This window comes from Mercenaria mercenaria, chromosome 5 (genome assembly GCF_021730395.1).
Source record: "Mercenaria mercenaria strain notata chromosome 5, MADL_Memer_1, whole genome shotgun sequence".
NCBI classification, from domain to species: Eukaryota; Metazoa; Mollusca; class Bivalvia; order Venerida; family Veneridae; genus Mercenaria; species Mercenaria mercenaria.
The window spans coordinates 9,035,727-9,057,540 of record NC_069365.1 but is presented as its reverse complement, the minus strand read 5'-3'; the positions used below and the strand labels follow the sequence as shown (position 1 = coordinate 9,057,540).

Genomic DNA, 21,814 nt, shown 5'->3' with positions numbered 1-21,814 from the left:
TCGGGCCGACCCATGTCCGGATCAGCCTAACAAACTCCTTGTAGTTATCTGCTTGGCGTATGTTGTTTGGCAGACTGTTCCAGACCTGGGTCGCCTCAAACCGGAAAGATCTCTTACCGTAGGTAGTTTCTTACGTTTGGAATTTCGACTGTGTTGCTGTACCTACAAGAGTATTTAGAGTTTTTGAAAGTGACTAAATCATGTAGATATGGTGGTGAGAGGTTGTACAAACATTTAAAAGTTTCAATGGCTAAAGTTCTTAATCTGCCAAGGTGTAGTGTTGGCATATTCACTCTATTGAGGAGTACACTGTATGATGAGTCAAAATCATTATAGACGATCCTTAAGGCTCTATGCTGTAATTTTTCTAATTTATCTGTATTTGTTTTACTGCAGAAGTGCCAGATAACTGGACAATAGTTGAAAGTAGATCTTACATAAGATCTTATATAAGTAATTTGTATTCAAAGTTTAGGAATTTACTTAGTCTTAGTATAACATTTAATTGATTTGCGGCTTTTTGACACATTTTTTTTATCTGCTGATCAAAATTTAGGCTATAATCTAAATCAATACCTAGAAGTTTTACAGATTCTTCACATGTAATGTTGTTGCTTTCAATGGTAATAGTTGATAGTTTAGAATTTGTGTTTTTACCTATAGCTATGGCTTGGAATTATTCTGGATTTGCTTGCATTTGGTTAAATTCAAACCATTTTATTAATGGTTCACTGTCTTGTTCTAAAGTAGTTTTTAAAATTTCTAGGTTCGGATGGTTGAAAGAAAGGGTATTGTCATCGGCGTAATTATAAAGGTTTGATTTTTCCACAAAATAAAATATACCATTAATAAAAATGTTGAAGATTAGCGGTCCGAGTATCGAACCTTGGGGAACACCTTTAATGGTCTCGAGCCATGAACTGTGGGTTGGACCAATTTTTACTCTTTGTTTTCTGTTTTTAAGATGTCTATTTATTAGACTGCATGCATCTTTTGATAAGCCATATGCTTCCAGTTTTGCTATGATAAGGTCATGTGGGAGACAGTCGAAGGCCTTGAATAGATCCATCAGTACTGCTGCTACGTACTCGTTTCTATCCAGTGCCTCCTTCCAGTCTTCCACAAGTCGTAATAGAGTTGTCTGACAACCATATTTTCTTCGGAAGGCGCTAAGGAAGTCATGAAATATTTGTTCAAAATGTGCACTTAGTTGTTCATTAATAATTTTCTCAAAGATTTTGGACATAGTAGGAAGTATACTTACAGGACTGTAGTTTTTAAGAGTAAATGGGTCGTCTTTTTTGAAAATTGGTGCAACCTGGGCTGCCTTAAGACTATTTGGAAAATCATTTGTTTTTATCATGGTGTTAACTATATTACTGATGGGTTTTGAATTTGCATTAGCTGAGCATTTGAGTATTTTAGGTGGTATTGCATCATATCCTGTAGCCTTTTTTGGGTCGACAGATTTTAAGTGTTTTTCGATATTCTCAGGTTTTACTTCACCGAAATTAAAGTTGGACGGGTTTGGGATGTTATTGTGAATTTCCTGAATACTTCTATGGTTGTCATCTATTTTAAGGTTTGAATTTATACCAGTATTTTTTGCAATATTTACATAAAAATCATTGAATAATTCACATACTTTTGATTGATCTAATATAAGTGTGTCATTTTCTTTTATGATAATGTCATTACTGTTTTTATTATGGATTTCTTTGACAGGAAAGGTTTGACTGTAGGCCAGAAGTCCTTAGACTTTGGTCCACCGCCACACCTTTCCTCAAAGTATACTTTTATTGAGTCTCGCTTCATAGATGTTTTGCGGTTTCTTAATTTTCTGTAATTTTCCCAGTCTGTTGTACTTTTGGTTTTTAAATATCTATTGTGTGCTTGGCGTGTCTTGTAAATAATCTTTCTGTATTGTGAGTTCATGTATGTTGGTGGATCTTTTTTAGGGTATTTTGTTTTAATGGGTGCGTGTTCATTGAGGATGTCTACAAACATGGTGTTATGTGCCCAATATATATCATCTACGTCATCAAAAATGTGTGCTATGTGAAATGGAGTTTGAAGTAGGTCATTTTTAAATGCAGTTTCGTCAAAGTTTTTGTAACTACGGAAGATTACTTTTTGTTTAGGAACTGTTTTTACTTGTTCCTTGAGGCTAGTGAAAACCATACTATGGCAGTCACTTATACTTGAATTTATTATAGTAGTATTACAAAGTAAAGTTGGCGAGTTTGTTATAATAAGGTCTATAATTGACGGGTTTTCAGTATTGGAATAACAAGTTGGTGTTTTTATCATATTTTTTAAGTTAAAAGTGTCTAAAAGATTTTCTACTGGTTTGCCTTTATCTGATTTCATATCATAATTCATGTCTCCAATCGTGATAATATGATCAAAATTTATAAATAATTTATCCAGCATATTTGTCATTTCTGTATCAAAAATTACATTTGATTGTGATGGTGGTCTATAAACAAATAGAACCCCCCATTTTCTTTTTTGGAGATTAAATTCAAAGCATAAGCACTCCAAACCTTTACTTTCCATATCTGGTCTATGTTTTATAGGTAGATCTGCTCTTACAAAGACCATGAGCCCTCCACCTTTAGAGTTTCTGTCTCTTGTATGCAGTTTATATCCTGGCACTGAAAAGAGAGTATCACTAAAAGTAGTGTCAAGTTTGGTTTCAGCTATACAGAACATATCAACAAGTTTTTGGTCAAATAATGGTCTTATTTCTTGAAATTTATACCTAACACTGTTTATATTTAAGTGGCACAGCACAGGCCTATTTCTGTTAATATTTCTGAGGTTTTTTACCTCCTGAAAAATGTCATATGCAGTAGATTCGTTCGAAACAGTTGATGAGTTTATCGAATCACTTGAATTGTGGGCGCTGCCATTTTGTGACGTCGAGGGGAGATCACTCCAATCCTCCTCTTCATCAGTCGATGGGCAGTAACTGTCATTTATTGTATTTGTATAGTTTGTACAAGTTGTCTCCCTTTCCACGTTTGGGAGTGTCGGTATCTGGATCTCTGTGGTACCGGCATCGTAATGTTTTGTATAATATGCGCAGTTTGAATTTGCGTTTGCCAATATTAGATGTTGTTTACGTTTACTGGAAAAAAGTTACGCTTCGCGTGAAAAAACTTGAAATATTTGCAATGTAGGTTAGATACATTTATCAAAATCCTGCGGATGCAGAAGTCATGCATAAACATTGACAAAGATTTCAAAAACGATAACAACAAAAAATAATTGCACACGGTTCGAATATGCGATTTGTTCACATGTGTAGCAGTTGGGATTAGGTAGGAGTTTAGATAGCGCTAGACACATTGTTAATTAGGTCCCTTTGGCGATACACAATATGCCTGCACGGGTCTTGAAGTTGCACAATAAGATATATCATCGAATGACACAGTGTTTCAGTGACGCAAATATTTTGAAACATAACTAGATATCTACTGTTCCTGTTGATTTAAAGCTGTTGTGTCCTGGAGAGTTTTGTATAGAGCAATTCACATAAATATGATTTTTCAGCATTCTAGCATAATTCATTTTGTTATTTATTGTTGTATCGAAGTAATTCAAGAAACAATCTGCAAATTAGATATTAAACATTTTAAAATCTTAGATAAATTATTAATGAATACTAGTACGGGTCAAGTATCGTGCCAGGGCGACCGAGCTATTGAAACACCAACCTAAAGTTACATAGTACTCTATACGAAAAATGGTTATATTCCTCAAAATATCCGGGGCTGTTCCAGTTGCAATTATAAACACTTTAACGATCCTTGCCAGTAAGCATCAGCGGAATAATAAACTATGAATTTAAATGATAATCTTTGTAATATGTAGCACTGTTGCACCCCAAAATGGTAGCAACGCATTTTGGTAGTCACTACCAAATTCGGTCGAGTTTTGGTAGGCACTACCAAAATGCATTACACTAAACGCAGTTTGGCAGTTTAAACAAATGTAGTACCAAAATGCGTTGGTTATGTACACATCCAACGTAAAACGGTATTAATAATAATCTCATGATTTACAAAAAGAATATTTTGTGACGAATGGACAATTCGCCATTTATGTTTATGTTGGATGTTTTTAAAAAAAAAATCTAGATGGAGGACCCATGTGTCACCCTCACATTTATACTTCGTTTAATTCAACAGATTTCAACATTTTCGTGCTTTGAAAAATCTCGATGGACTATCCCTCCGACAACACTAACACCTTGTATTGCACAGGAAGAGTCGTTTCAGGCCCCTTTCACACGCTCAGGAATCTACATTTTGGTTGTTTTTATACGAACACTATAACTTTTTCAACATTTCAAAGAGGAAAGCCCCAAAAAGCTAATTCGCCGGTAGACGGAGACCCCTCCCTCACCTACCCCACACTCGAAGCATCTCTACTTGGTCTGAATCTAATCTTCTCATATCTGGCGTACAGTTTAAAATAATCCAGGTACGCCCCTGGGTTCCATTAACCCTTTGAATGTCATAATATCCATATAGAATTCTTGAGACTAGAAATACAACCTTAATGTTTTTCGGTTGATGACATGCACTTCTGATAAGTTTTTGTTGTTTTCATCTCATTATGCTGGTTGCTTTTACTAGATTTATTAACACAATAATAACTGGCACATATGAATGCATTCAGCCAAACCGTTTTAAATGTACTGGCATACATGTAGGCAAAAGAATTTACAAAATGGCATTTATAGCACGTACGACATAAAAAGGATTGAACACTCGTGTTAAACTGTATATAACCGTATATAAATGAAGTACACAATGTAAAAATAAAAGGAACCAGTTTAAAGCGATTTTTTAAAACGAGCACTACAAACAGCGGTCAAAAATCTTAGGTCACAATAACCAAATTTTGTATTGCGTATTTCGTATGTTGTTATTTACCCCTATTTTTTATATGATCTTGAAATAGTTGCTTTGATCCAGTTGTGATGTTATATATACTCAGCACATAATTATTAATACCACTTCCCTCGCATAATATCACAGGCATTGCAAGACTTAATGTGCAGAACCAGTATTGGGACATGTCCGTTTCACATAATATGCCAGACATTGCAAGACTTCTGTGGATGTCTCTAAATTGCTTTTTGTACTTTTAACATGTGTAAATGTTGAGTTCTGCTCAACCCGGGGCTAGAGGGCGTGGACGGTAGCATGTATTTCCACTACCGTCCATGAACAGGCTCAATCAAACCGAGCCTGCAACATTTTCGTTTTTGTCGTGTTGGGCGACCTGCGAAGTTTCCACTTTTCTCTATTTTATTATCACAGCAGCGTTGTTTGTGCCGTGTGGCGGCCGTAAAAAGTCTCCCCGTACATTCAATCAGAGCTGTTATATTTCGATCTTCTCAGATCGTTCAGCACGACTTTTATGTCGTGTTATTGGTACTGTTTAGTTTCTCAACATGACCATTTCGTCCTGGGTGGTTCCAATACTCCCGCTTTCATAGCCTTGGGTATTGTATAATCACCCCTTGGATATGGTGCCTGCTTTTTAATTTTGTCTTTTGACAGTTCCTGTGATACGCAGGCTCCATAACCTCAGATCCCCTTTCTAAACTCCAGTTTGTTTAGTTCTGCCCATTGTTTTCTCGTTTGGGACAAACACTTTACTTTATCTGGGACCAAACGCCGCTCTTTATGGAATTACACGCATGAACACGTGTATCATTGAAGGTTCCATGTTCACCGCCGTTTGAATACATCTGTGGATGTCTCTAAATTGCTTTTTGTCCTTTTAACATGTGTAAATATTCAGTTCTGCTCAACCCGGGGCTAGAGGGCGTGGACGGTAGCATGCTTTTCCACTACCGTCCATGAACAGGCTCAATCAAACCGAGCCTGCAAAATTTTCGTTTTTGTCGCGTTGAGCGACCTGCGAAGTTTCCACTTTTCTCTATTTTAATGTGCAGACCCAATAATGGGACATGTCCGAATTATATAATATGCTAGACATTGTACTGCGTAATGTGCAAAGCCAGTATTTGGACATGTCCGAATTATATAATATGTTAGACATGGCAAGGCGTAACGTACAGAGCCAGTTATTGGGACATACCCGATTCACATAATATGCCAGGCATAGCAAGACGAAATGTGCAAAGCCAGTATTGGGATATGTCCGAATGATATAATATGCCATATATGGCAAGGCGTAATCTGCAGAGCCAGTATTGGGGCATGTCCGAATCACATGGCATGACGTAATGTGCAAATTCAGTAATTGGACATGCCCGATTCAGATCATCTGCTAGGCATTGCAAGACATAATGTGCAGAGCCAGTAATGGCACGTGGCCGATGCAGATCATCTGCTTTGCATGGCAAGACAAAATGCAAGAAGTTGAAATGAAGAAGTGCAAGATCTTAGCGTCCTTGCATCAGCATCTCTATCCGGCTTCGATCTCAACATAAATGCTACAGCTGTACTATTTTATTTATTAATTTTAACATCGATATTCTTCTTTAACAAAAGTTAAAATAATTTCACTGGGTTATGAATTCGATTATAAAAGTTCCAGAATGCAGCAGATTTGTAAAGATTAAATTTACCATCTTTTATAATTCATTTCATTTTTGCTAGAGTCGCGTAAATGGTAAGTTATGTGGATACATCTTTATGCTTGCGGTGAGACGGGATTTTACCATTTTATTACCACTCGCAAACAGACTCGATCAATCTGAGCTGGAACAACTGATACGTATTAGACCTTCCTGATCTGCGTCTAGGTTGTGATGATCTTTTGATAGATGTCGTGTGGTGGCTGTAAAAAGTCTTCACGCACTTTGATTCCGTGTTGTGATAACTTCTGGTCCTTTGGCACCATGGTGTCTATTCAAAATTTGTACGGTTGAGTTCAGCTTGACCTGTCATTAATAGACTTAATCAAATTAAATCTGCTATAAATTTGCTTGGTCTGTGCTATGCCACCACAGATCTCCAATGTAAGGGTAGATTTCCCGGAAGCACAGAGCACCCTAAACACAGCCATAGAGCCATGCATCGCAAAGTAGGCCCACAACAAAAAGAAACTTAACGGAAAAAATATTGTAGACGGGTTGTTTCAAACATCCAACAACAAGTACATTATAAATATATGCAAAATACATTAACTGGGGCTGGGGTGGTAAGGGATAGATAAAAGGGTCGGATGTTAGAGGAAGGTGGAGCAAGGACGAACATTCAACAGGGAAAGCCACGTTCCTCAAACGCAATATTCCTACAAGGTCGCAGATACGCACGTACAAAACATACGCACACACAACTAACATATACATATAAACAGAAAAGTAAGAGAAAAAACAACACTGTAGGGAACCGCCCATAACAAACACGCACAAATACACATACACACATTCATAAGCAGGAGAACAGACTTTACCTACTTAATTAAAATCTTTCGTAGTTTTGTCGAACTATTTTCGCGGATGTCGTGGTAACATTAATCAAACAAATACATGGCATTGCCATTTAAGTGATCTGCATTATCAATAATTCTTAAATTCATATCCCAACGAAATAACCGTTTTGCCTAAATGCACACAATTCCATGCCTGTGTTGGCTAAATGCACACAATCAATTCCATGCCTGTGTTTGGCTGAATGCACACAATTCCATGCCTGTGTTGGCTAAATGCACACAATGCCATGCCTGTGTTGGCTAAATGCACACAATCAATTCCATGCCTGTGTTTGGCTGAATGCACACAATTCCATGCCTGTGTTGGCCAAATGCACACAATTCCATGCCTGTGTCGGCTAAATGCACACAATCAATGCCATGCCTATGTTGGCTAAATGCACACAATCAATGCCATGCCTGTGTTGGCTAAATGCACACAATTCCATGCCTGTGTTGGCTAAATGCACACGATTCCATGTCTGTAAATGTAAATGGTTTGTATATAGTAGATATTTTGCACTTAAACGCTATGACAAATTTGGATATCTTAAAATCTCAGTGAGTTTTTCTGCATTTTCACGAAATGGGTATACCGACTTAGAAAATAAAATCTGAATTTCTAATTATTTAATTAAAATGCTTTCTTATTTTTTTCTTGTAAATTAAAACGTTAAATTGTCATGTTTAAAGACGGTGATGGAACATCTAGCATTTCTAATATTGTAATGACTATAATTGATCATCATCTCAATGTGAATGTAGGACAGCCCTGTTCCCCGGGCAAATCACCTACCGCTCAATCTGACTCAGGCGGACAAACTTCATTTTCACTCTGTTGAATAGAATCTCTAAAATTAAGGAAAAAAATAGAAGAAAATAAACAATATCCTTTTTATATATGATAAGTAAAAGTTTTAAACGGAAAGACATAAAAAAAACTAAGGAGTAATTTTTATTACCTAAGCCAAATGGAACGGAGGGCTTGTTAAGGGGACCTTTATCCGAATCAAGTGCTCAGCTCAATGTTCATACGCGTTCATTAAGTTGTTAAATATGAGGCAGCCCATGTGCAAATAAATATTTTAAAAAGCTAATGTTTACAATGTGGGTTTGATTTTAATCTGTATTCAATCTTTTATCATACAGTATTTTACAGTTATCATTCACACATTACTTGCTGAAAGATATCAGTCAAGCCCAGTTCATTCAAGTTTCAAAAACCAATTAAAAGCTCTTTACTACGTGTTTGGATACGTATATAAGTGTTGAACAAAACTTCCGGGTATCGTATTAAAGAAATTCAAATATCTAAGCGAATGGTTTTGCTTGAGTTGTGCAAAATAAAATCAATTGCATATGTATTTAAAATCGGCGTCAACTTTAACTGTACGTTGAATTCTCATATTGAAGTTGAAATATGGCAAGCAGATTCTCTGGATATTTGACTTCTTCTGTTGGTTTAAGATTGGGTAGTGCAGTTCTACTTGTCGGAGTTACAGCTCATCTTGTAGGATATTCGGTAGCACAATGGGCTTCCACTTATGTTTCCGGAGGATTAATCCACGGTACTAGCAGTAGTTGGGTCAACCTTTATGTTGGGTTATGGCAGCGTTGTGTTTGTGCACCAAACAGCGATACGGAAACGTGTACATGTGTACCCAGAAGTGGTGATCCAGGTATTTATCTTTATGTTTCTGGCTGACTTCTAGAAAGCCGTACATCTGATCACAGTACGTAGGAAAAACAGTGTTGCATATAAAATCAATGATTTATTATCCATTAGAATGAAACATCTCTATTATACTAAAACAACTAGGTATCGAAAAACATTTTAATGCATGTAATAAAAGGTTTGCCACCTCCCCCTTCAATTAAAATTGCCATCATCAATATTATTACGTTATCATAGTTTATCATTATTATTATTATTATTATTATTATTATCATTATCATTGTTGTTGTTGTTGTTGTTGTTATATTGATCTCATGTATGAAGCATTTTCGGGAGTGTTGCATTTGTGCAACTCTTGATTGACGATAGTATTATGGACCGTACAGGAAATAAACCATATTGACTTAGTGTTAACCTGACCTCTGGGTATTGCGCATTGCACGTTGTCTTATCATGCATAATATTTGTGCCAGCTAATGACAAGTTGGGTTACTATGGGGAACATTTGTGCCAAGCAATATTAAAATCCCTTGATGAACAACTGAGTTATATACTGGACAGGAAAACAACTACTGCAACTTGACCTCCAAGTGTTACTTAGACTTTTAAGCTAGGAATCTTGCTGTCTCAGTATAGGGAATATTTATTTCAAGGATAAATAACAACCTTTGGTGGATGTAAGCGTTATGGACAGGACAATACATTGCGGACGGACGGATTGACGGTAGTAAAAACCGCAATTCTATTGTCCCCGAAACTGGTTTTCAAAAAGTAAGAGGTTGGTTAAGCATACTGAAACCAAGAACAAAACAAACAAACAAGCAAAGGACACAATTCGGCATCGACTTGAAACAGTCAGTGGCAAAAATAGGGAGTTCAATTCAGAAAAACCTAGCCCTTATCCCTAACATGTTCATATTGAATGTATCCGCCACAGGTAAATCCCAACACATACAATGATGACTAGGGGCATAATATTTAAAATACAAAAAGAACTCGTATATGTGATGATAAAAAACAATACAGCGAACTGTATACAGATGCACGTTAAAAAGGACAAGATTACTCGGTCAGTTTGCAAAATGTAGTACAAAGAGAAGGAATGTGTTAATAGTCGTTTAAAATAAGTCAGTGTCTTCAGACTATGAGAGCGTTCCATAATTAAAATCTTAGTCTAAGGCGTATCAACATAAAATAATCACAAAAAGCTGACACAGAAAATGATTTCAATTGTTTTAAATGCAAGTTTGTGTTAGATTGAAAACCAATGACACCTAAAAGAAAAAAGTATTGAACAGGGTTTGTTTTATAACAATAAAGGCGCAAGTAGCTTTCAGTAAGTGATTCTACTACCTATACCTTAACAAACGAAGTGTCACTTTTGATAATCATTTCGTTGAGTTAAATTACAATGTTAAATTGTTAAATGTTATTAAAGTTTATGCATGACTAAACGGTTTTTGCTTCAAAGATATTTTTTGCAATTGCAATATCTGTCATTTACAAAATACACTGGTGTTTGGTTTCGTTTTAATGAGGTTGCGCTCTTAGATTTTTGCCATTGCTCTTTGGAAGTATCGGGTAAAATACTTTGCATTTAAGTGATTAACTACTGAAACCTGATCCATTGTCAAAGTGCCAACTTGAATATTATAATGTAAAATAGAAAAAGTGGAAACTCCACAGGTCGCTCAACACAACAAAAACGAAAATGTTGCAGGCTCGGTTTGATTGAGCCTGTTCATGGACGGTAGTGGAAATGCATGCTACCGTCCACGCCCTCTAGCCCCGGGTTGAGCAGAACTCAACATGTACACATGCTACAAGTACAAAAAAACAATTTAGAGACATCCGCAGATGTGTTCATACGGCGGTGCACATGGAACCTTCAATGCTACACTAGTGTGTAATTGCATGAAAAGCGGCATATGGTCCCCAGTTAAAATAATGGGTTTGCCCTAAACGAGAATACAATGAGCAGAACTAAACAAACTGGAATTTAGAAAGGGGATATGAGGTTATGGAGCCTGCATATCACGGGAACTGCCAAAAGACAAAATTAAAAAGCAGGCACCATATCCAAGGGGTGATTAAACAATACCCAAAGCTATGAAAGCGGGAGTACTGGAACCACCCAGGCCGAAATATTCATGCTGAGTAACTAAACAGTACCAGTAACACGACATAAAAGTCGTGCTGAACGATCTGAGAAGATCGAAATATAACAGCCCTGATTGAATGTACGGGGAGACTTTTTACGGCCACCACACGGTACAAACAACGCTGCTGTGATAATAAAATAGAAAAAGTGGAAACTCCACAGGTCGCTCAACACAACAAAATCTTAACTTACTGATATGTCAAATCTGTTCATAGAGAAAACAAACACAACAATTACGTTAAAACTTTCACTTTGTGCTTTTTACCTCGTAGTACACAGATATCGAATTACCTGCTAACAGTCTAAATTATTACATGACTCCTTATATAAATTGCTAGTCTATAGTTTGTGATATATGGATGGTCTTATTTTCAATTCTAAATTTTATTGGGCTAAAGTCAATATTCGAGGAGAAAGCCATTTAATAAGTGTGTACTACTTTCTCTCGATTAGAATGACTTGCCAGTCAGTAGTCAACACTTTTGCCCAAGGTCCAAAGCATCGAAGGCAAATAGTTTTGAATACTGACCGGCAAGTCATTCAATATATATTCCATCACGTGACATCAGAAATATTTGAGTCTATTACAAAGTGTTCTCATTGGCAATGCCCGTGGAATTTATACACAGCTGTCTGTAGAACAAAGCTCAAATTATGATGTTTTAAAAGAATTAATCGAAAAAGGTCATGGGCTTGTTCATGAGGCATACAGGCAAATATTCCGAAAATGTAGGAAGGATTCAGACAAGAAACATGTTGAATTTGCCTGAGTTAAAGAGCAGTTATTTGATAGGTGTTGCACATCAAAGAAGATAAGAACTGTAGATATTATAAGCTAACGTTAACGTAGGAATTTTAAAGGTGTATTGTCATCAAGGTTTAAACCTTCTTGGATGTAAAGCAGGTTGAAAATTTATCACAAGCTGCAAGATTGACTGATGACTATACTTTAAGTCATAAAGATTTTTCAACAAACCAAATGTTTTCCACAAGAAGTCCCTTTTATCATAAAATATTACTAGATTCTCAACTAGTAATAATTCTAATACATGAAATTTTGAAAATTCAAAATTTAAAAGTAATTAACCTATAGAAAACCCATTGTCTGCTTTAAGTTTAAGAGCCATTTATATTTAATTGTTCTGTATTACCTATTGGTGGTTCTAGCCAGTCCACTCCTATTTAAATCTTATGGAAGGGATACCGGAGCTTTTCAATTTTTTATTCGTGCAGATGCCCAGCCTTTTTCTGAGAGAAGACTTCTAGTCTGCAATTTTCACTGTTTCCAGATTTTATTTACTTCACACCGGCGGTTGTTAAGTGCTGTGTGGCGGCCGTAAAAAGTCGCCCCGACTTTTTCTCAGTGTTGTTATATTTTCTGGTTCTTCGGGATCATTGATTTTAACTCATTTATATTTGAATACTGCTTAAGCCGATGCTAGGGGCTGTAGGCAGTGTTGCATTTTCCATTACTGCTCATGAACAGACTCAATCAAACCAAGTCTGCAATTTTTACTATTTACAGTTGTCCTTTTACTGTTTGATTATTATTATTGTTATTATTATTATTATTATTATTATACCAGATTTATATAGCGCCCTTTTCATAATCAATTTCACGTTCAAAGGCGCTTTACATAGTTCAAATGCAGCCACACAAGGCGCATAATTCATCCTCTACTAGTACAGACACAGAGCGATCTGACCAGAGGGACAGAGTGAGACAAAGCCCACACGACAGAGAGATCGGAAATCAGATACAGGCTTGTCCGGCTAACTTAGCCTAGCTCATTGCGAATAGACAGCCTGGTTCTTTAACGTGCCCAGTGTATAGCATTGATACACGCAAGGATTGCCTGGGTTCCTGACCAGTACACCTCTAGTTAGGTGGGAAATACTGAAAAGCGTTTCTGAAAATTCCCGAGTAGCTGCCGGGGATCGAACCCCCGACCTCAGGATTGGAAGGCCAGTGTGCAAACCACTGAGCTATCCGTCCACCTAATACCCTAGTTGGAGATAAGGTAGTGCTAAATATATTTTTAACTAACACACCTTGTTCAGATTAAATACCAGATCTTATTGAGCAAAAAATCCTGACCTTTACCTGTCATGTGCAGTTACCCATTCTATAGCATTGAAAACCATTGAACGTGTTTTTGTATCAGACATAGATTTGTCTGATACCAATATCTGTGAAACATATAATTTTGAGACAGAAAAGTCTGTTTCTTTAAAATTTTCCAACTCAGACACATTATTTGATCATTCTTTTTTCAATGACTAATGTCATAAGTCGCATTCAAGATCACAGCTTATTCATAGACAACAAAATGGTCCTAAAATTTCATTACTGTTAGTGAAAAAGAAACTTCACAGGTCCCTTTTTTTTTAAATGGAATTCTTGTGAGAAAAATGGCGGCGGCCAGCAGATGTTGGTGCTATGATGAAATGACAGTTAATTACTAGATTGTGGTGCCAAAATTTTATCGCCAGAAAATTCTAGCCCTGACTCATGAACGCCCATGTCAAGTCTTCGTGGTGTAAATAAAACAAACTACAAAATCGTAAATAATTTTATTGGCCGATTTTAAATCTGGTAAGTACCAATTTTGTAGGTATTGTCATACATGTTAAATGGTAGGCAAAACTAATCAGAAAATACCCAAGACATCTTCAGCCAACCGTTGTTTGTTGGACCTTTCGGTAGTATGATAGCTTAATATTTTGGCCCGTCGCCTAAATTTAAGTCAGAGAACCAGTATCTTTTGACAATTATGTGTGCTTCAACAAGATTTCCTGAAGCTATTAAGAAACGTTATGGTCAGATCTATTGTTAAGGCCTTAATTAATGTTTTCACATTTGTTTGTCTCCCAAAATCTGTGCAGTCTGACCAAGGTTCTAATTTCATGTCTAACACATGCAGACAAAACGCTCAGCTGCCAATCACGGGGTTGTGATTTCGATTCCTCTATCTGACAATATCATGTTTTTTGTTATTTCATCAGTAAACCTGACATACAGAGCAATTGTTACATTTATCGTGATTTATAAAGAAATACACTGGTATTCAACATTCTTCAACGTCCATTTCCGTAAATCGTTCTTCAATCTTTGAAACGTTATAGATCTAAAAAGAACATTTCCAAATGTTTGCAAGTAAATTCACTGGGCAAGTTTTCATTCATTTAAAGGACAGTCCAAGCGACTGGTGTCAGTACGCGATGACATTGAAATGATAAAATGACCTTTTATTGAAATTTAAAAAAAAAGAATGTCTGAACTGATTTCGAAGCCATAATGCTTCGAAGTGGGAGAGCTTACAGCTACGCCAGTTCTCATTAGTTCTTAGCTCGACTATTCGAAGAATAGTCTAGCTATTCTACTCACCCTGGCGTCGGCGTCGGCGTCACACCTTGGTTAAGGTTTTGCATACAAGTACATACAGCTATCATTTAAAGGCATATAGCTTTGAAACTTATTTTTTCTTTTTCTAGGTCAATTACCAATCTCACTAGGTCAAGTCCCATAACTCTGACATGTATTTTGAGCAAATTATGCCCCCTTTTGGACTTAGAAAATTCTGGTTAAAGTTTTACATGCAAGTTACTATCTCCAAAACTAATGCAGATATTGAATTGAAACTTCACATGTGTCTTCGGGGTTATAAAACTAATTGATAGCAGCAAGTTCCATAACTCTGACCTTCATTTTGGCCAAATTTTGCCCCCATTGAACTTAGAATTTTGCGTGCAAGTACATACAGCTATTACTAAAAGGCATATAGATTTGAAATTTTATTTTTCTTGATCAATTACCAAACTCACTAGGTCAAGTCCCATAACTCTGACAGGTATTTTGAGCAAATTATGCCCCCTTTTGGACTTAAAGTTTTACATGCAAGTTACTATCTCCAGAACTAATGCAGATATTGAATTGAAACTTCACATGTGCCTTCGGGGTTATAAAACTAGGTGATAGCAGCAAGTCCCATAACTCTGACCTTCATTTTGATCAAATTATGTCCCCTTTTGAACTTAAAACTCTTTTGATGTTTAACCTTCTTGGGTAATATTTTCCTGCTCCTGGGACAATATTTCGAATAGTCGAGATTGGCTGTCTTACGGACAGCTCTTGTTTATATAGGTTCTTTAGTTAAATTAGATAATTTCAGAATACAAATCTGGCGTACTATAACGAAAACGCCTAAAAATATTTGGGAAGGTTGATGAGTGCAATATCAACACTTACACACTTATGGACAATAATTGTTATTCGATTTTTTCAGCATGGTTCAAAGTCATACAGGTGATGGAAACACTCGGATTGATAGGACTGATTTTTTCTGGGATTATTTCCTTGGTTCTTGTGTGTTACAGGCAAACAAAGACGATAACAATGACCAACACAATCCTCATTTTCTGTTCAGGTAGTATGCAATATTCATTTTCTCATATTCAAATGTCGGTGAAATACGCCTAAATTTGTCTTGTAACGTGATATACTCCACAGAGAAAATGGCACATGAGAAAAGTTTAGCATTAAATCAAATATGATAGAAGTAAGTTGCATGTAATAAACATATAAATAAAGGAAGTGAATAATGAAAGTATACCAAGTAAAGACATGTATATAAACACAAAATTTATGAAGGGCTAAATACGAAAGAATAGTGACATAAAGGGGAAACGGATAGGAAAAGGCAAATATGATGTGCAAAATACCCTAACGAGGACTCGAACTCATACAAAACGATTTGATTTGCTACTGGTATGTGCATTGTAACCAACTGAGCTATTATCTTAAGACATATTGGGCAGATAAAAAGAAAAATGATTAATATTTTAATGAAAAATGCACGTAACTTATTTTTAAGCTTTATAAAATTTCAATCGCTGAGAAAACATCAATATTTATGTTAATGTCTTTTAAATATCTATTTGTTTAGAATTATATGTTTAATATTCCCTATAAAGAAAATATGTGCCAAAGTAAACTTTTTGTCTGTATAAACTATGTATTCTTTTTATAATGCTACTTTAAAACAAAAAATATGTTCTTGAAGAAAAGATATAGTAAAATAAAGTAAAGTACTAAATAATAACTTTTATTTCAGGTGTTTGCATCCTTATCGGATTGGTAATATTTGTATCATATGGCGTTGAGAACAACAAAGATTTCAAAGACATGTTTAGTATAGTCGCAACAGCTGACGTTAAAGACAATACGCTTAGTGCTTCTTTTTTCCTGTGTGCTCTGGCTGCTTTTATTTGTTTCGGTGTTCTACCACTCTTTATGGTAGGTTTAAGAACACTCGTACCACCAGCCAACCGGCAAACGATCCCCGAATCAAACGAAAGTCAAGTTACAAGCCCTCGTCCTTGTCAAACACAGAAGATTTGCAACGCAGGTCAGTCACCAATTTGTCACCAATCCGAACATATGCATGGGCAATATGGAAAGCCACCAGCATATGAGCAATACGAAGCGCCACCGGCTTACACATATGAAAACCTCGAAGCGCCACCGGCATACACATACGAACAACACGAAACGTCGACGGAACACATATATGGACAAAATGAAGCTCCGACACATTCTCCATAAGAGATGGACGGAACACCTGTATGATTTAAATAATCCGGTGTTTACCCTCCTAAACGTGAATATAAGTCAAAATTAGCTTGTCACATTTATACATAGAGACAAAGAAACCAATGGCAACATAAACGTTATGATATATTACTTCATACCTATATAATTTAACCAGTTGAAAGCTTTTCTTTCTGTCACGTTACGATACGACAAAAACCAATAATGTAGTTTGATTTAAAATGTATTCACGGTCCTTTTAAGTATATATTGCAATATCCAAAGCATACACTCCAAAACCGCCATATTGTTTTCATATTGAGTCCAATACATCCATGTTTTCGTACTGGATGTGACAAGTCTTCCAATTCCTTTATGCAAATGGTCGTTCTTGATTATTTCCCTTGCATAATTCCTTTTGTCTGTTCACACCGGAGAAAATATTTCATAAAAATGCAATAACTTGCTTATTTGTGAACGGAACATACACATCTACGACCATTTCTAACCCGACACCTATATAATGCCATGTAGTGTGATTATTTGTGAACGCATTTTGTTCAAATTTTGAATATAAATAATTCAACACATAAGACTTACTTCCTCGTACTTTAATCCCAAATGATAAACATATATGCCTAATTCACATCTGACCTGGATGCCGTGAGATAAATTAGTGTACGATTTTCTTTGCGGATTTTAGGGCATCGTAGGTGGTTACGGTCTACGGCATATGTGTTAACATTATTTACGAGCATTGCGCCGTTTTTCGTACAGGCTCGCTGGAAAAAAATCGGGAGAAATCCGTACGGATGCTGCGCGTATATTATACTGAACTCGTGCAATTTCAGTGCAGTTGCCGTGCAGTCTCCACAAGCTTCCAATGGAAATCATACGACGCCCGTGCAGCTTCCATGCAGAGGCTGCGCGGAGGGGATACGGTGACGGTGCAGGCACCGTGACGTTTATGCTAGTCCGCAGTGATTTAAGAGGAGTGTTGTATACAAATTCATGTTTCTGCTCTGAGTTTACCGCTCTTAGTCTTAGTGGTACTATCATTTCGCTGAAGAGACGAATAATGAAAACATGCTGGAGATGGCCAGTATTATAACCATCTGAAAAATGTTTTGCCCATATCAAGGCCGCCGCACGGCAATGGTGCGGCCGTTGTAGGGTTTCCGCGCGATGATTGCTCTATATCCGTGCGATTTCACGGGTACTGCACGGGCAGCGAGCGGCAATCTTGCGGCAGCTGTGCGAGGGCCGTGCGAAGGTCCCACGAGTCTACAATCTCCATACGATTTCTTTTTTTTTTCACCATGTCCAAATAAATGGAGTACTTAACGGCGTAAATGACGAATCTATTGATAAAATCTGGCTTGATGAGCCCAATTTTCGACCGGGCCAAGCCAGGTCAGGTCAGAGATTAGAACATGCTTTATTTAAGTATATGATCCCCGGATTCATATGTCTCCAGTTATTCAGAAGTACAAGTACTATGACATTGAAACTTGACTTGGTTATTATTTTAATGTATTATCTAAGAATAAAAAAGAACCCGGAACGGGAATACAGAAAAGGGGAAAAATGTTACATACGCAAGATCAAATATATATCATCAAAAATATCAATGTACTAAAAAATTATAAATCATGAAATATATATATATAACATTTGGTTTACTACACTGCAAAGAAAAAGAAGCATGCAATATTTACTACTTTTATACCTTTTGATCAAATTGTTCTCGAAATACAGCGGCAATATTAATCTTTCATTTTTTTGTGAATTTAACTACTTTTATTCATTTTTGTCAATTTGAAATTAAGTATATTTATATGTCATATTTGATATGCATTGATGAATCATATCTGTTTTGTATTGATTTGTTGTAAAACACATTACAGTAACATTCTTAGACGTTATGCTGGTTAACAAAAGTATCAAAAACAAAACTTATTTTGAACACAAAACATTTGAAAATTATAACTGATCTGGGTTTTACTGAAAATAACATGAACATCTTTTTCGTTAAAGCATGATATTAATTCAATACTAATGTTTTAACACACACATATCACACATTTTACATGATCTAGTATATTTTTTTCTTAAAGTTATATTATTTGTTGTTTAGGTAAATGTATGAAATACAGAGGATTATGATAAGGTTTAAACTAGAATTCTTTTGACCTTAGCTAATAGTCTCTGGGTCATATTTATGTTTGTACATTACAGTTAGTTCCTAATTACTTCCATTTAGGAGATGCTGTCAACCAGATTGAAGACTTTTGAGATTAGCTTCATTCTAATATAGAGGTTTGCTAAAACGGTCACAAGAGCCGATGCGAGTAATCAGAATTTAAAGAAAACATTCAAAAGAAGTAAAAATGATAATTTCTATAAAATCCGTTATTTTGTGTAGAATAGTAAATTCACCTATTTCATAAAAACAGAATTTCAATGTACAGCTTAATGTTGTTTTGTTATTTGAGGATTGTGTACCATTGCTTATCTGCTCCCAACAAGCAACTTCCCAAAATAAATCAACGGTGTAGAATGAATGATTTCTGACTCATTGGCTTCTGTCAAACCAAACTTCCGACCCCTTCATTCTGTTCTGTGCTCTACTTACTAGTAGTGCAAGATTGAAAATTAGATAGGACTTTTACTCATATACCCCTGTCTCGTGTGTAAAGGGTATACCCCTGTCAACTGTATGAAAGGTTTCTATCACATCTTAGAGCTAGTTTTAAAGATATCCTATTATAATCTTTCACTGAAGTAATTTACTTCTAGATACTACATTTAAGTGTAGAATATCTTCCTCAAAGAAATTCAACTTGGCTAATTATATAAACTAACTGTATTTGCAGAGCTACATTCACATTTAGATGTCATTTAATGCAGTCACTTGTTATAAACCTTCCAGGTTTTAGCTCGACTTTATTTGAAAAATAACAGTCGTAAAATGAATCATCAAGGATCTAAGATTATTTAGAGACATATTGTCATTTACAAATTCCTTTTTACTTATGGTCATTTTAACAAAATTAGTTTTAAACACATTTTAGTTGATACATTTTAACCAAAAAAGTTATTGCGTCGCTCAGAAACAAGCTGACGCCTAGTATTAGGGTTGTTTATAGAAGAAAACATGCCAGGTATGAGAATTGTCCTCCCCAGATACCCAGTAAAATGAACGAACTACTGGATCAAAATAGATCTCGATGTCTGTCACAGATGCACAGAGAAAGAAAACAGGCAGTTCTTCGAATTAAAAATGAAAAAAGTCTCAAATAAACTGAACAGATGCAACAAAAAGGGTGAAACATCTCTTCATATAGCATGCAAACATGCTGGTGTGAATGCATTTACTCATCGTATACTTGGAGGGATAGAACATGTAAATGTAGAAAATTCCTGGCGACAAACTCCTTTGCACTATGTCGCCGCTGCTAGGCCTTTTGGAATTATTACACTACTTCTTCGTCTGCCAGGAATTGATGTGAACTGAAAGTATGTCAGTGGATACACAGCACTGCATACGTTTGTGATTTCTAGCAAGAAACTTTACGACAACTGGAAAGAGGGGATGAAATTTCTTCTTCAAGCAAATATTAACATACACAATTAAACTAAATATAAACAGACTATTCTTCATTTAGCACCCCTTCAAGACGACAATAAAGAATTTCTCGGTTACATGCTGAGCAAATATCAAGATATTTATTCTAAAGCAGTAAACAAAGCTGGAGAAAGATCAATAAGCCTGTCTTACAAAAGTTATTTATTCAACAAGAAGGGTCTGGTCGACATCTTTGTGTCATGGTTGAAAATGGAGAACTAATTTTCGACCATTTCAAAAAAAAAATGATGATGGACGCGTATGGCGTGTCTTTTCATTGTATCGGGAATCTTGGTAACACCGCACTGCATCGACATGTTGGTAAAGGTGGACTATTGTTAGAACAAACTCATTTGGATTTGAAGATTGAATACTGCTTAAGCCGATGCTAGAGGGCTTGGGCAGTGTTGCATTTTCCATTACTACTCATGAACATACTTAATCAAACCGAGTCTGCACTTTTCACTGTTTGCCTTGTTCTCGGTGCTTCCGAGGGATCTACTTTCCAGATTTTATGAAAACAGAGATTTGAGCATATATATGCAAATGTTGAACCAGTACGAATGTGTAGTACGATTCGCCGAAACTTTTATATTTTCGTAGACAAACGTAATAAATATTAATTCATAAAACAGTTACCTAATGTTCTATTACTCCTACCGTCTGATATAAAATATGATTACTCAGAATAATCAACCAACCAGGTAGGTGTCTGAATCAACAACAGTTTAAAAATTAGTACGCCACTGATATATGTGGCCAATTTTCACAGCCTCTTTGATTTGAAAAATATTTCTTAAAATCCCTAACATTATAAATAAAAGAGGAAAAACTAAGGCTAACCTTATTATATCATTGGCTTTATTTTCAACACACCTCTAAAATGAGATGGAGTCAGTGTTTACAGGCCGTGTAGATCAAGTATACAATCTGACTTGGTTTCATTCCTTTTTTAAGATGACTGTTTTGCATCTGAGCTGAATTTATATAGAAAATATTCTGTGTAGATTCCATGCAAAAGATATTGTATCTACAGTGTTTTTGATTTTTTTTATAATTGACCTTTTTACCTGATTTTTGACTACAGTGACAACTTTAAAATGTTTGATATGGGCCGGTGGCCATTGTCAAATAAAAAATTGTCATTGTCATTGTCATAAAAGGTCGTTTTTTGCCAATAATCCACTATTCAACTTCACGTCGGTTTACGCATGTGCATCTCCGTTTATAAGCTTCACGAAAATTAGTTTTTAATCTTCAGTTTATTTTTTAAATTTAGTTTTTAGTCTTTACCTG

The 21,814-nt window shown here is 35.9% G+C and overlaps 1 protein-coding gene across 1 annotated transcript; it reads left to right on the top strand.

Moving 5' to 3' along the window:
* Positions 1 to 8,727: 8,727 nt before the first annotated feature.
* LOC123556393 (uncharacterized) lies at positions 8,728 to 17,483 on the top strand. Its single transcript, XM_045347058.2, has 3 exons — positions 8,728 to 9,143; positions 15,587 to 15,727; positions 16,415 to 17,483. The coding sequence occupies exons 1-3, from the start codon at positions 8,885 to 8,887 to the stop codon at positions 16,903 to 16,905; spliced, it is 891 nt and encodes a 296-aa protein (XP_045202993.2). The 5' UTR covers positions 8,728 to 8,884; the 3' UTR covers positions 16,906 to 17,483.
* Positions 17,484 to 21,814: the final 4,331 nt, after the last annotated feature.